The 14210-nt window shown below is 32.6% G+C and overlaps 1 protein-coding gene across 5 annotated transcripts in view; it reads right to left on the bottom strand.

Annotated features, from left to right (window-relative positions):
* ECHDC1 (ethylmalonyl-CoA decarboxylase 1) overlaps positions 1 to 14210 on the bottom strand; it is a 49234-nt gene that overhangs the window by 20294 nt on the left and 14730 nt on the right. For all 5 annotated transcript variants that reach the window (XM_074309901.1, XM_074309903.1, XM_074309900.1 and 2 more), the window contains 3 exons: positions 12501 to 12643; positions 1658 to 1710; positions 270 to 350 (listed from right to left, as the gene is read on the bottom strand). In XM_074309901.1, the coding sequence (XP_074166002.1) occupies positions 270 to 350; positions 1658 to 1710; positions 12501 to 12643 (277 nt within the window). The remainder of the gene's footprint in view (positions 1 to 269; positions 351 to 1657; positions 1711 to 12500; positions 12644 to 14210) is intronic.

Raw genomic sequence — 14210 nt, 5'->3', positions numbered from 1 at the left:
TCAGCATCCTTCCCCAAGGACTACTTGCTTTTGTGCTGAGATGGAACAGAATTTATCCAAAATAATTCTGTTTCTGTTAATATTTTCCAGAGCCATATAAATAATGAAAGTGACTATTAAAGTATATGATTAATGATGTACAAAAAAATCTTCAAGTGATATATGACAAAATAAAACTGTTCACTGATATATAACTCTGCTCAGTAATATATGACATTACCAATCATCTCAGAGTTAATGTGTAAGAGCTAACACAATTTCCACTGTACCTGAAATCACATGCTGTGGTAAATTCTGCTCCTCCACCCATTGCTCTTCCTTGAACCAAGGCAACACTTATTAAAGGCAGTCTACATAATAAAGAAAAACAACAAAGTATTATTAATTTGTTTTATATTTTTGAATGTCAATTTATAAAGCTTGTGTCAATATCTGAGAAGATTTAACGGGAGAGCTAAATTATTACAGTATATTATAATTAGAAATAACTCCCCAAAAGACAATGAAACATTGGGCTTTCATTTCAGGTGGGGGGAAAGAGGAGAAAAGAGGAGTAAGAGAGAAAATGCAACTTATAATTGTTGCATTAAATTACTTAATGAGTAAATTAAAATTACTGTAATCATTCTCCCTAAATAGATTGATAAACTGTAATTAGGCATTTAGAGTAACACTTTAACTGGACATATGGAGCAACAATGAAACTTAGTTCCAGAGATATTTGAGTCCTGAAATATCAAACTGGAGGAAGACATATAAGGAACTTACAAAGAAAAATTCATTGTACAAATAGTCAATAATTCTTTTACAAAATGCTCATCTTTTATAAAGGACTACTGTCAAATATTATTATTCATTCGACTCAGAACTCAATTGAATAGAACTTTTCTAACTCAAATGTCTAGGGCAACTAATGAGAACAAATGAAGATAGTCTCAGCTGTCCCTAAAACTTATCTTCAGTCACTCAGGGGAAATTCCATATGGATTTAAAGGAGTGCCAACTATCTCTGTCAACATTCTGTAATTTCAAAGTGAGATCAGGAAAAATCAATCAGTATTCAAGAATCTGAATGGATTACAAGTATGAGCTCCATAGGTTAAAAAAAATTAGTAATCAGTTCAGGCAGAGTGTGCCCTTCAATAAAGATAATGCTAGATTACACAACCCTCTCCACCCCAACTCCCAACCTATCCCTACATCTCCCTCTTCACTGATGCAAATTCTTGCCAAGGTTTTGCTCAATTAAATCTTTTCTCTTTGCAAAGCATTTTCCAGCCACCATAGCCCACAGACATTGCTTCTTCCTTCAGCCTCACAGCATTCACCTGTACAACTGGCAATTAATTCTGGAATTACTTTGTGGTAGCTCTTATATGATATTTACTTATCTTTGTTTAGTTAATCTTTCTGATATCTTCTATAAAGATTTTGAGGTTCAGAATAAGTATGCTTTATATTTCTTTATTTTCCTCATTCTCTAAGCCCCTTATTTGTACACAAGTATATTAAACATTTGCTGATTGCTCTTTATTTGTTCATAACCCTGAGTCTTTTAAAAGCTGCCTCAGCATTTTCAATTACTGATATGTTTACAGTTACAACAGTGGAGTTATTTCTAGTAAAGTGGAGCAATCCCATAATAAAGTGATATTACCTCATAAATCTTGTTAAGGTGTTTTGCATAAACATGCACAATTCAACTCCATCCTACAAATAAAAACAAAAATAAATAAATAAACAAATACACACAACTAATATAATTACATTACAGACTGAAAACTGTTTCTTTCTTTCTTTTTTTCTTTTTTTTTTTTCCAGGATGGGGTTAAGTGACTTGTCACACAGCTAGGAAGTATTAAGTGTCTGAGACCAGATTTGAATTCGGGTCCTCCTGAATTCAGGGCTGGTGCTCTATCCACTGCGCCACCTAGCTGCCCCCTGAAAACTGTTTCTGAATTTGAGAATTTCCAAGTTGTAGAGCTCAAAAGTAAACCTGACTTTCCTCTTTTTTGCAAATTTTGTGTAGCTGGTATAACAAGGTGTATTGTCCCCAAATAATTGCTTTCATATTTTCTAAAGCTGAATTACAACTGAAAACCTAAAACCAAAATAATAAATGTATATAAAATAGCTTAGGATAACAATTCTTATTTAACAATTCACAATTAAAGCAATTATTCTAATTAACATAAAGAATAAATTCTTCTTAATCATCTAAACAACATGCATTTCTCAAACATCTAATAGGCACTGGAGATAAAATACAAAAACAAGATATTCCTTACCTTCAAGACCTTAAATTCTAATGGGGAAACAACAAAAGAAGGAAAGAAGACTATTATGTGGCACTCATTTCTGGTCTGATTGCACAAAGGAAACTAATTCTGATATGTCACACATCCATACTGTATTACTTATATAATGACTATAGTTGATTTTAGTTTATATTATATATACATATATAATTTTGATACCTGCTATATTTAATAACTTTTTTAAAAATAGTTTTTATTTATCAGATATATGCATGGATAATTTTACAACATTGACAATTGCCAAACCTCTCCTCCTTCCCCTCCCCCCCAGATGGCAGGCTGATCAATACATGTTAAATATGTTAAAGTATAAATTAGATACAATATTTGTATATATGTCCGAACAGTTGTTTTGCTGTACAAAAAGAATTGGACTTTGAAATGGTGTACAATTAGCCTTTGAAGGAAGTCCAAAATGCAGGCGGACAAAAATACAGGGATTGGGAATTCTCTGTAATGGTTCATAGTCATCTCCCAGAATTCTTTCGCTGGCTGTACCTGGTTCAGTTGATTACTGCTCTATTGGAACTGATTTGGTTCATCTCATTGTTGATGATGAGGGCCACATCCATCAGAATTGATATCATACAGTATTGTTATTGACCCATACAACGATCTCCTGGTCCTGCTCATTTTACTCAGCATCAGTTCATAAGTCTCTCCAGGCCTTTCTGAAATCATTCTGTTGGTCATTTCTTACAGAACAATAATATTCCATAATTTATTCAGCCATTCTCCAATTGATGGGCATCCACTTAAGTTTCCAGTTTCTGGCCACCACAAAGAGGGCTGCCACAAACGTTCTGGCACATATAGGTCCCTTTCCCTTCTTTAAGATCTCTTTGGAATATAAGCCTAGTAATAACACTTCTGGGTCAAAGGGTATGCACAGTTTGATAACTTTTTGAGCATAGTTCCAAATTGCTCTCCAGAATGGCTGATATATCCAATAATTTGACTCTTTTCTTGAAGAAAATTCTCTTGAACTATAGATATGAAGTGTATGTATTGTGGGAAAAAAAGGTTAAATCTTTTTTTTTTAGCCTTGAATAAAATTTTTCACATTAATGCTAGTCTTTTTGCTAATACCTTATCTATCATGCGTATTCCAAGACAAGCTTATTATGTCACATAAAATTATACTGTTCATTTCTCAGTACAAACTAAAAATAAAAAAATGGAAGCAACAAGTAGAAAGATAAGACCACCAGGATAATAAAAGTCACTAAATCTATAAAAGACCAAGGTATCATAGGTTAGTAAAAAGTTAATCAAGAAGGCAAAGAAAAATGTTATATACATTTCAGAGTTGACTGATTCCCTTCAAAAATTGTATATCACACTATCCACCTTGCATGTTTCCAAACTGTTTAATCCACCAAAGAACTATATACAACTTGACGGTCTTTATGACACCATTAGTATCAAAACAGTATTTATTTAGTGTAATGTCCGGGCTAACTTCCCTATGATTACCTCACCACAACACATTCAACAGACACCAATCATGAGGAGAGCCATCACATCACCATGTATTTATAGAACCATTATCTCACATTGAGTAGGTACTTAGCCTTAAGTACTCTGCTATCTTAAATTCAAGTACACCTTTTCAGAGTTCCAGGATTATGGATAACATCAAAACAGTACAATCAATATTTTTGCTAATTCTTTCTCTACCTTTCTCTATGCCTTTAAAACCTTTTCAAGATTAATCCTTGCACTACATTGACTATTTTGCCTTTTCAACTGAGGATTATCTACTTTCTATCAATACTGTTATACTACTCTTTAAACAAGTGGTATTAGAATTATCAAGATATTAGGATATTTTTCCAAAGCTAAGGCCCAACAAGCAAGCTGTGCCCTGAACTTGGAATAGCAACAATCCTTTGTGCTCAACCTCTGGATGATCTCAGCCATAGTAAAATTCCACAATTATTTCTGGTTATGAAAGCTTTCGATGAATCAAACTTGTCACCCCTCATTATCAGAGCTCCAGTTCAATGACTAACCATAGATATATGTACTGAGATCTCACCCACTCACCAGAGTCCCTTCCCTTGATTCACTTCATCCTGGATCACTCTGGTAAGGATATCCTTTCTAAACTGCATACCTCTTATTAACTGGCCTCTTTATATGGCTCTACTCTTTTACATACATCCCTATTAAATTTGCAATTGTGTACACTTGTACACCTCAGCCAAACCAGATTTGATCAGAATTGCCTTTGGTGTGCTTTGTTAAAACTATCTATATCATACTTCTGTTATAAGCTAGCCTTCTGTTTATATGTTTTAACATTTTGGTTTTGTCTGTGTCTTTGTAAAATGTAAAATGCCTAGTTCACATTTGTGAAAATCAAAAATAATATAACATAACATAACATAACATAACATAACATATTATATTATATTATAATATAATATAAATAATGTAATTGGTATATATCTGTTATTATTTCTTTAACTGAATAAAATTTTTCCATGTCTGACAACTATAAATTGGTTTTAAAATGTTAAAGGTAATAAATTCAATCATTACCATAATTTGGAAATGCAACTGATGTCATCTGAAGTTTCATATTTTAAGTACAAGATATTGTTTGTGATATTATTATATTTCTAGATTCTCTTACATAGTGAAATTTGAGATACCACTTATAACAAAAAACAACTTTTTAATTTGGATGCTGTTACACATGAATTGGGTTTTTGAAAGGATATAATTTAAAAATAGATATTTGAAAGCTGTTAAATATTTACTGAAGTATTTTTTGTTATTAAAAACAATACTACTATATAATAGCAGTTTTTCATTTGAATTTCTTGGCTATTATGAAAGTGTATAGGGTAGTTTTAAAGATATATTCAACAAATTAATTTTGAGTCAACTACCAGGTATTTGCTCTATGTCTGAAGCACCAGAATATGTGTAGTTTTAATTTATGATTAAAGTATACATGAAATGTTAACTGTAAAGGGAATCAGGAAAGATTTTAAAGCTCTAAGTCGTGGTTGGTGAAATTTTGCAATTTAAGGTAAAAATTCCTGGGACTGTAATTTACTATTATTTTTAGTTTTTATTACGGGAATAGCTGTCAGAATTGTCATGGGAAAAAAAAATAGAAAATGGCTTATGCTAAAGACTGGGAACTCCTAAAGATGGATTTTTATGCCTGGGTAAAGTTTAGGGATGACCTCAGATATGGATTAGCTGTAAAATCTCCTGACTTTATTTCCCTATATGCTATTTTTCTTGCTATAAAGGAAAAATCCCATCTGGTTAATCGTGAGTCTTGCTTTTAACACTGTGACTACATGATTAGCTATCAAATATGACTTGTATCTGGAATCAAACAGAGTTAAGGGAGCTTTTCCACCATTATACTGTTATAATTATGCCCTTCTTTTTCCTTTTACCTCAAATTTTTACAATCAAGATTTTTGAGTACAGTACTGTATCTATTAAATAATGATACTAGAATATTTCTAAGTTACCATAATAGAATGCAAATATGAACATCTTACCATTTTAATATACATTTGTGGCCAAATTATAAGGATAAAGTCCTCCTATGGAGAAAATGATCATATAAGGTACCTTAAGACAAAGATGTAATGTGAAAGTTTTCTAACTAAATGGAATAGTAAAACTTGAGAAAGTAATAGGATGTAACAGAAAGTAACGGGTTGGCTTCCAAATTTATCTATTATGAAAATGCAGGAAATAAAAATTAGATTGAGAATTTTATACACAAATTGTATTGATAATAGCAAAGTTAAATTATTTTAAAGTATCTGTCTGATGGTTTTAAAAAGCAAAAGAGTTCATTTTTCAGTAAGAACCTCAAAATTGTTTAAAAAATTTTTTATATCAGGTATAGGACTTAGGTAAGGATAGAAACAATAAATGGAGTTTGAACTGAAATACTTTGAAGTTTCACAATTGGAGAACCAAATATAAATGATATTATTAGCAGAAATATCTAGGAACCTCTATATTTGGAACTAGAGAAGCAGAGCCCCTTTTAGAACTATACTGAGAATAAGTATATTGTCTAAGAAATGATATTAAGGGACCAGATAACTACCAGAAATATCTGGAATTCAAAATGCGTTCATTAAATGGATTTTGAGAATGGGTTAGTAGGATACAAGCAATCTTTATATCAGGAAATATTGGTGATAACTATTATACTGCTTTGGTCTTTAGTGTCAAGATGTTCAAGTTTTCTCATGTATCTTGGTGGCATGAAAATCTCATTTTTTCAGAATTAATCCACTGTAAGCCCTCTAAGTAATTTGATCTGTATCTGACAATGCAATTATGAAAATTCTGAAAAAACTTTACTCCATTATTTGAACCCAGCCCTGCATGGCTGGGAAACTGATTCATCTCTTTGTGCTGTTTAGTGACTCTCAACTAAGGACTTATGCTATGCTGACCAGAAACTCGGATCCAAAGATGGGTAAAAGGAGTTTTCTCATACTTACCAATCCATCTGTCTTCTAAAGAGGCTTACCAGTCCTCCTGACTATTTTCACAGCTGCCAAAGTTGTGGGTATGAACTTCTGAATCACCTAAAGAAAGCTTCTGCTCCTAAGTAGACAGCAAAACCCTCTAAGGACCTCAAGGCTTATCTAATACATTCCCAGAAACAGTCAACAAGTACATGAGACTGCTATCCCACAATTTCATATGAGGGCTGGCCATACTTTCCTAATTGGTTTTTTCCCCCCTTTTCCCTTTTGTTATATGCCCAAACACCAAGGTTACCATTCAAGCGTATGTTGATATTTTCTCCCTCCACATTCTTGGGCCCTCCTCTCTTTTTTGCTTGCAAGCAAATCATATAGCAATGATACTTAGGACATAACTTACTAAAAAGTTCAAGCCACTAATAAATTCAAACAACATCTTGTTCTGGACAAGTGGCTTTTTGTGGCATCTTGGCTTATATCTGCTTCTTCTTTATTTGCCATAAGGAAATGAGTTCTTTCAATCCTCTTCTCTTTGGCCAAAAGGAGAAATTGTGATGGTACTAGGAGATACCTTGTTTTTCAGGGCTCAGGGCTAAGGCCTAACAAGCAGGCTGTGCCCTGAGCAACAATCCTTTGCACTCACCCTCTGGATAATCTCAGCCACAGAAAAATTCCAGAATTATTTCTGGTCACGAAATTCTGCTATTATAAATCAAACTTGTCACATTTTTACTGTTACCTCTTATTGTCGGTACAATCTACTAAGTAGTCATAGGTATAAATACTGAGATTTTCCATACTGCCTCAGGCCCCCCACTAGAGGGAGGGCTCCAGCACATGTGTCCTTCCTTGCAAGCTATCTTCCTCACTTTGAAAATAAACTTCTGTTTGATTCTTGACTTTCCTGACTTTGTTTGACTTAAATAACCCATAAGTTAGAGGCCAGTTACATTCAGTTGACAGAACTAATTCAACTCTTTCTTAAACTTAATTTTTTAAAGCTTCTGTAAAATAAATAAATTTATACAATGTTCTTCAAACATACAGTATTAAAACTGAACTAATTATTTCATAAGTTTAAATAATCAGGAAGGAGGGAAATCTTTGTAAATTAAAGAAAGTTATAAGCTTAATAAAAACTATGTTAGAGATTCAATTACTTCTCTATTAAAAACTTTAAAAATGTAATGGAAAAACAGCATGATCAACAATATGATCATAATCAAAAGTACTTAATAAGGATATTAGAGCATTTTATCAGAATTGATTTGGGCATTTTATCTAAACTATAATCTATCCAAGCTATCTCATCATTTTCAGCACAGAGAACTTAAGGCAATTTCACCAAATAAGCAGATATTTCAATGATTTATTTGAGATTATAAAAGGCAGAGTGTTTGCTACAGAAAGAAAAGCCTCTTTTACAGAGAGACTATTCATAAGACCATGCTAACAATTTCAGAGCCTCTTAGTTGGTACAGAACAGTCTCATTCAGACCTTACATCTGCAAATTGTAAACATTTTTGAATCTCAAGAGTCATGAAGCTATTTTAAATTAAGTATTCTATACATTTATGCTCATCACGTTGACACAATTATACTAGGGAAATGACATTCACATTAATATTTTAACACATGCTATTTTTGTATGATTTGTTATACTTTAAACTCCTTCCAAGAGATTCCTTATCGCACCCTCCAAAAAAGTCATCCTATTTTGACCCTCAAGCCTTTTATATCACCATCTATCCACCTCTAAAGGTGAAGACCCTGACTCTTATTTTACTTATAAAACTGAGACCATTATTCAGGCACTCCCTTTATTTCTATTCTTTTATTACAAAACTTCTTGACATCATCATCTACTTTTTCCTCCTTTCCCTGTCTTTGACAAAGAGGTAGTGTTTCCCTTACAGAGGCCAATCTTTCTACTTGTGTACTTGATTTCAATCCATTTTCTTCAGTAGACTACATCTTTAATCATCTCCATATCCTCATGTCAAAATTTCAACCATTCCCTGCTTTCAAATATGTTCAAATCTCCCTCCATCCTTAAAAAAAAATCTTCACTATACTCTACTATCCCCTTTATCTATGACCATATGTGATATATACATATATAAACCTACATACAGTTATCTATATTTTTCTTTTTCTGCCAAATTTACTGCTACCACCACTTCCTCACCTCTTACTCATTCAACCTATTGCAATTTGCTTTCTAGCTTCATTACTTACCTGAAATTGCTCTTTCCAAAGTGACTCACCATCCCTTAATTGACAAATCTGTTGCTCTTTTCTCAGTACTCATCCTACTTACTGTAGTCAGGTGATCACCTAATTCTGGATACTCTCAGTTTTTGGGACACCACTCTTCCCTTCTTCTTTTCATACCAACCTGACTATTTACCTTCTGTTTTCTTTTCTGGATCATCATTTAAATCGTGCCTCTAAATGTGGATGTACCCTAAGGTTCTTTAACATATCTTTTCTTCTCCTTTAATCTTTGTATGGGTGACTTCATTAGTTCCTGTGGGTTTACCTTTTCTATGTAGAATATCTATCTATCTATCTATCTATCTATCTATCTATCTATCTATCTATCTATCTATCTATCTATTCAGCCTCAGTTTATTCTCTGAGCTTTGGTCCGATCTCTCCAATTGCTTATTGGAAGTGTCTTTCCCTATGATAGGATGGTTCTTCCCAGAATCTCAATTTAAGAAGGGTGCCTAGGCCAGCCATGTTTTATTCTTCAGGCTGTATTCCAGACTTTTTCTGCCATGCTCTAGCTCTACCCCACTCCGTTTCAGCTTTTTTTTTTTTTTTTTTTTTTTTTTTTTTTTTTTTAAGGTGCCTAAGAATGAAAGTTCCTTGAGAATTGTCCCCTCTTTTACTAGTATTAGTATACTATCTTTAGCACAATGGCTGGTAAGAGCTTAACAAATGATTACAGACTATTATAGCCACTGCAGCCAAAGTTATTTTCCTTAAATGGAAATATGATCTTATTACTCCCTACTGAATAAACTCCAGTGCCTCTAGGATAAAACAGAAATTCTATCTAGCTTTTAAAGCTTCACAACCTAGTCTTAATCTATCTTTCTAGTCTCCCTTTCATATTCTGCAATACAGCAAAACTGGCCTCTCTATTCTTTACATACGATTCTCCATCTTCAAACTCAAGCCTTTGAACTAGCTGTTCTCTACACTTGGAGGTACTGCTTCCTCATCTCTAGAGTTCTTCTCTTACAAGAGACAGCTTAAGCTCCATCTTTTGCAAGAAGTCTTTACTGAGTCTTCCTTTTCTGTCCCCTCCCCAACAAGCTATCTTATAGTTAATGATCTTGTACTTATTTATATTTATTTTGTGTGTGTACATATATATACATTGTGTACATCATATAAAATATCATACATATATGTATATTTCTTGTCTTCCCATTACAGTGCAAAATTTCTTTTAAGTAGGAATTATTTCATTTATTGTATCCAGAGCCTAGCATATCTGGCACATAGTAGACACTTAATAAATGCTTATTGAATAAAACATTAATCAAGTCCTAGAAAGTTTTTGCACAAAGGGAATCACAGATTTCATGAATTTACATTATAATCAAAATTTAAATTTATAATGTGTAGATAAAAAGCAATGTGGTAAAATAGAAAGCATCTAAATTTGTAGTTAGAGGTAGTGACCAAATAGCAGGTCTACTCCTTAATTCTCTTGTGACCTTGGATAAGTCATAACCTCTCTGAGGCATAGTTTCCTCAACTATAAAATCAGAAGAGGGTGCTACATGATCATAGCTCTAAATTTTGATCCTATGAAACCTTGTTCTAAGACAAACTAAGCAGATGCCAGAAATTTTGCTTGTGCTAAAAATTTCTATTCCCTGAAAAATATTTATTTTTATTAAAAAAGACATTGAAACCTCTGTTTCAGAGATAATTAAAAATTATCTTTTGGGAGAGAGGAAAATTATTTTTGAGAAGAGGGAAAGCAAGCAAGGTTAAGTGAATTGCTTCTCACAGTAAGAGGTCAGAGGCTGGATTTGAATTAGATACTCCTGACTCCAGGGTCAGTATTCTATCTACTGAGACAACTAGCTACCCCAATAAAAAGTATTTTATAAAGAATCAAGAGCTTGATTATAAAATATTTTCTAAACTATTATTTCATTTTGTTCTCACATCTCAATAAGGTCACATCTCAGTGATCTCATTTTAGAGACAAGCAAATAGAAAGTTAGGTGACTTGCTTAAAGTCACAGAGCTAATTGAGTAAAATGAAAACCATTGTCCTTAGTCTACTAGTTCACTGCTCCATTCACTTAAAGAAAAGCCATGCCGAATGAGAGATTTGAAAAACAATAACAACAAAGACAATTTATATTTACATGGCACTTCAAGATTTGCAGAATGTTATATCTGTAAAGCCAGGAAAGCCAAACTACTGCCACTATCTTTATGAACCACCATATTTCCTCTGACTGGTGGATGCAGCTTGAGAACCCATCAAATAACTTCTCTTTTGAAGCTTTCAATCGTTTTGTACTATTACACTAAACTGCTTTCCTAATCTAAGGCACTTCTGATAGTTTTTATGAACAAGAAAGCAAAAAGAAACTTTTGTAGTCTACTGGTAGATCCATTGATCTTCAAAAGTAAGATGGTAGCATTGGCATTCTCATTCTTAACAAATCCATGTAAAATGAATATGTTCTCAGATATTAGTGACTTTCCCCCAATTAGATGAAATTAAAGGAAGAATATGAGGTACCACAATAAAGTAGAAAGAACACTACTGACTCCATCATATGTAATGCATACAAAACACATCATATTTATGGTCATGATAGACAAATAACTACCAATCATTATTGCTTTGGGGAAAAGAGGGTGAATGCAAGTGAAATAGGAGGCTAGGAGAATTAAAGAGGGTAGATGATGAAAGTAGTTGTTCTTGGGTAACTAAAGAAATAATCCCTTATTGATATTTACTGAAGTCCTATCTCCTAAATTTATTGAAGTCCTTTTTGCTGCCTCTTTAAAGGCTAGTTATACTCCTTTTTAGTACTTCCCACTACTTATGCTAGTTTCTAATTAAATATTTGAAAAAATGAAACAAATACTTTAAACAGTTTCTAGAGGAATATATAAGAACAAATAAACTTAGAAACCCAATAATCATATATTTATATCTTATTATGCTTACATAAGCAAGGACAGGATAAAGTCAGTTGAAGAATGTGTTCTATTACTGAACCCCACAACTTTTGATGAACTCTCTAAAAAGCTGCTTGTTTTCCTTATATCAGTCTCCTTGTCATTCAAGGTAAAATATAAATTTCTGAAAATAGATTAATCAGGAATTGCCTTCTTAAAAGCCTTAGAAATATAACATAATGAATAATACTAATTCCCTCCTAAAAGAAAAATTTAAGAAAGAAAATTTAAGAAGAAAATTTAAGCTAAAAGTGAGAAGTGTGATGATTTTGAAGTCCGAGGGTCTGAGTTTAAATTTTGCCTCTATCTCTTGCTACTTTGTGACTCTGGACAAAACACTTACCTCTGTAAGTCAGTTTTCTAAAATGTAAAATGATAAGACCATTATTTTTATTCCAGTGCCAAATCAATGATCTTATATTTCAACAGGTACAACATGATATAGAAATTTACATGACCACTGACCTTTGAGGTTCCCAGACTTTTTACAGCATTCAAATCAGATCCCGAGCAAAAAGTATTTTTTGCCCCACAGACAATAAGACCTTTTCCTTCTTTCCAGTTTTCTAATTCAATCACCTTCTCCAGAAGCTGTAGCATCATAACTCCTGTTATTAAAAAGAAAAAAAACAAACTAGGAAAATAGAAACAAAAGACTACAAAGTCAGCAAGTACATTCCAGGTCTCTATTATTCTATGTACATAGCACTGCACTGGATTTTGGGGAAAATAGAAAAGACACAAAAGCCTTAATGGGATTTATATACCATGTGAAACAGTTACAAAACAATACAAGGCAGCATATGATTTAAGTGTTAGCTGAGCATTAACACTATGTTCATTCATAAAAGGGAAAGATTATGTTTACAGGAGTGGTTAAAAAAAGAAACTAAGCTAAGGAGAAGATTGAATTAGACCAAAACTTCTTCCTTGGTATCTAAAGGAATTTAAAGGGAATTGTAGAAAGAGGAAAAAATTAAAACTTTTTTTTTTTTTTAAGATCTTCTAATGTTTATCTTTTGAATATGTTTATGTTAACATTTTTGGTAACTTTTCAAGTTCATAGTGTTCTCAGTGTGATAATTCTCATTTTTTATTTCCAAAGAAACTGCCTTGGAAACCAAAAAAGATTTTAACACAGTGATAAATTAAGACAGATTTGGATTAAAACATACCAAAGTTTACTCTGGGCATTACTTAATACATTAAATTATACACTCTTCCATTAGAATGTAAGCCACCTCTCAAGGTCAGAATATATTCTGGTTATTTTCTCTATTATTTTTTTTTTAATTTTTAATAGTTTTTATTTACCAATATTTGATTGGGTAATTTTACAACATTGGCAATTGCCAAACCTTTTGTTCCAATTTTTCCCCTCTTTCCCTCCACCCAGATGGCATGTTAAATATGTTAGAGTATAAATTAAATACAATATATGTATACATGACCAAACAGTTGTTTTGCTGAACAAAAAGAATCGGACTTTGAAATAGTGTACAATTAGCTTGTGAAGGAAATCCAAAATGCAGGGGGACAAAATTAGAGGGATTGGAAATTCTATGTAGTGGTTCATTCTCTATTACTTTTCATTCCACTATCAGGATATGCTACATTAAGGATGTTGACTCTGCTTGATTAGTTCACTTTATTCCACTGAAATTTTGGAAGTTTTCTTTTTGTTGATTAAAATTTTATCTTGCAGTTAAAAGTCAGTCAGAACAGATACTCGCTGAATTTTTCCTAAGGATGAATATTTCTATAATATATAGAATAATGGCTATGGAATTCAGAAAAATTCAGTTTAAATCCTCTCTATGGCATTAGTGACTAGTAAAAAGACAATTAACCTGAGACTTAGTTTATTTCTTCACTTATAAAATGAGGAAGTTGGATTAGATGGCCTCTAAAGTCCTAATATAAGTTCCTCTATTCCCCTATTCTTTTCAAAGGATGAAGGAATTAAAAAAAAAAAAATTAAAGTGGACATAACCCAAATGATACACTGGATCGTCAGTACTTTTGCGATCTTGGACAATTCATTTAACCTCTCTGGGCCTCAATTTTTTCATATGTAAACTAATTAAACTAGATGGTCTCTAAGTTCCTTTCCATATCTAAGTCTAACATCCTATGAACATAATCTCTGCTTTTAAAGGTTGTTATATTCTGATA

The sequence above is a fragment of the Sminthopsis crassicaudata genome, chromosome 4 (assembly GCF_048593235.1).
Source record: "Sminthopsis crassicaudata isolate SCR6 chromosome 4, ASM4859323v1, whole genome shotgun sequence".
In the NCBI taxonomy this organism is placed as follows: domain Eukaryota; kingdom Metazoa; phylum Chordata; class Mammalia; order Dasyuromorphia; family Dasyuridae; genus Sminthopsis; species Sminthopsis crassicaudata.
This window is presented reverse-complemented; position numbering and strand designations above follow the sequence as displayed.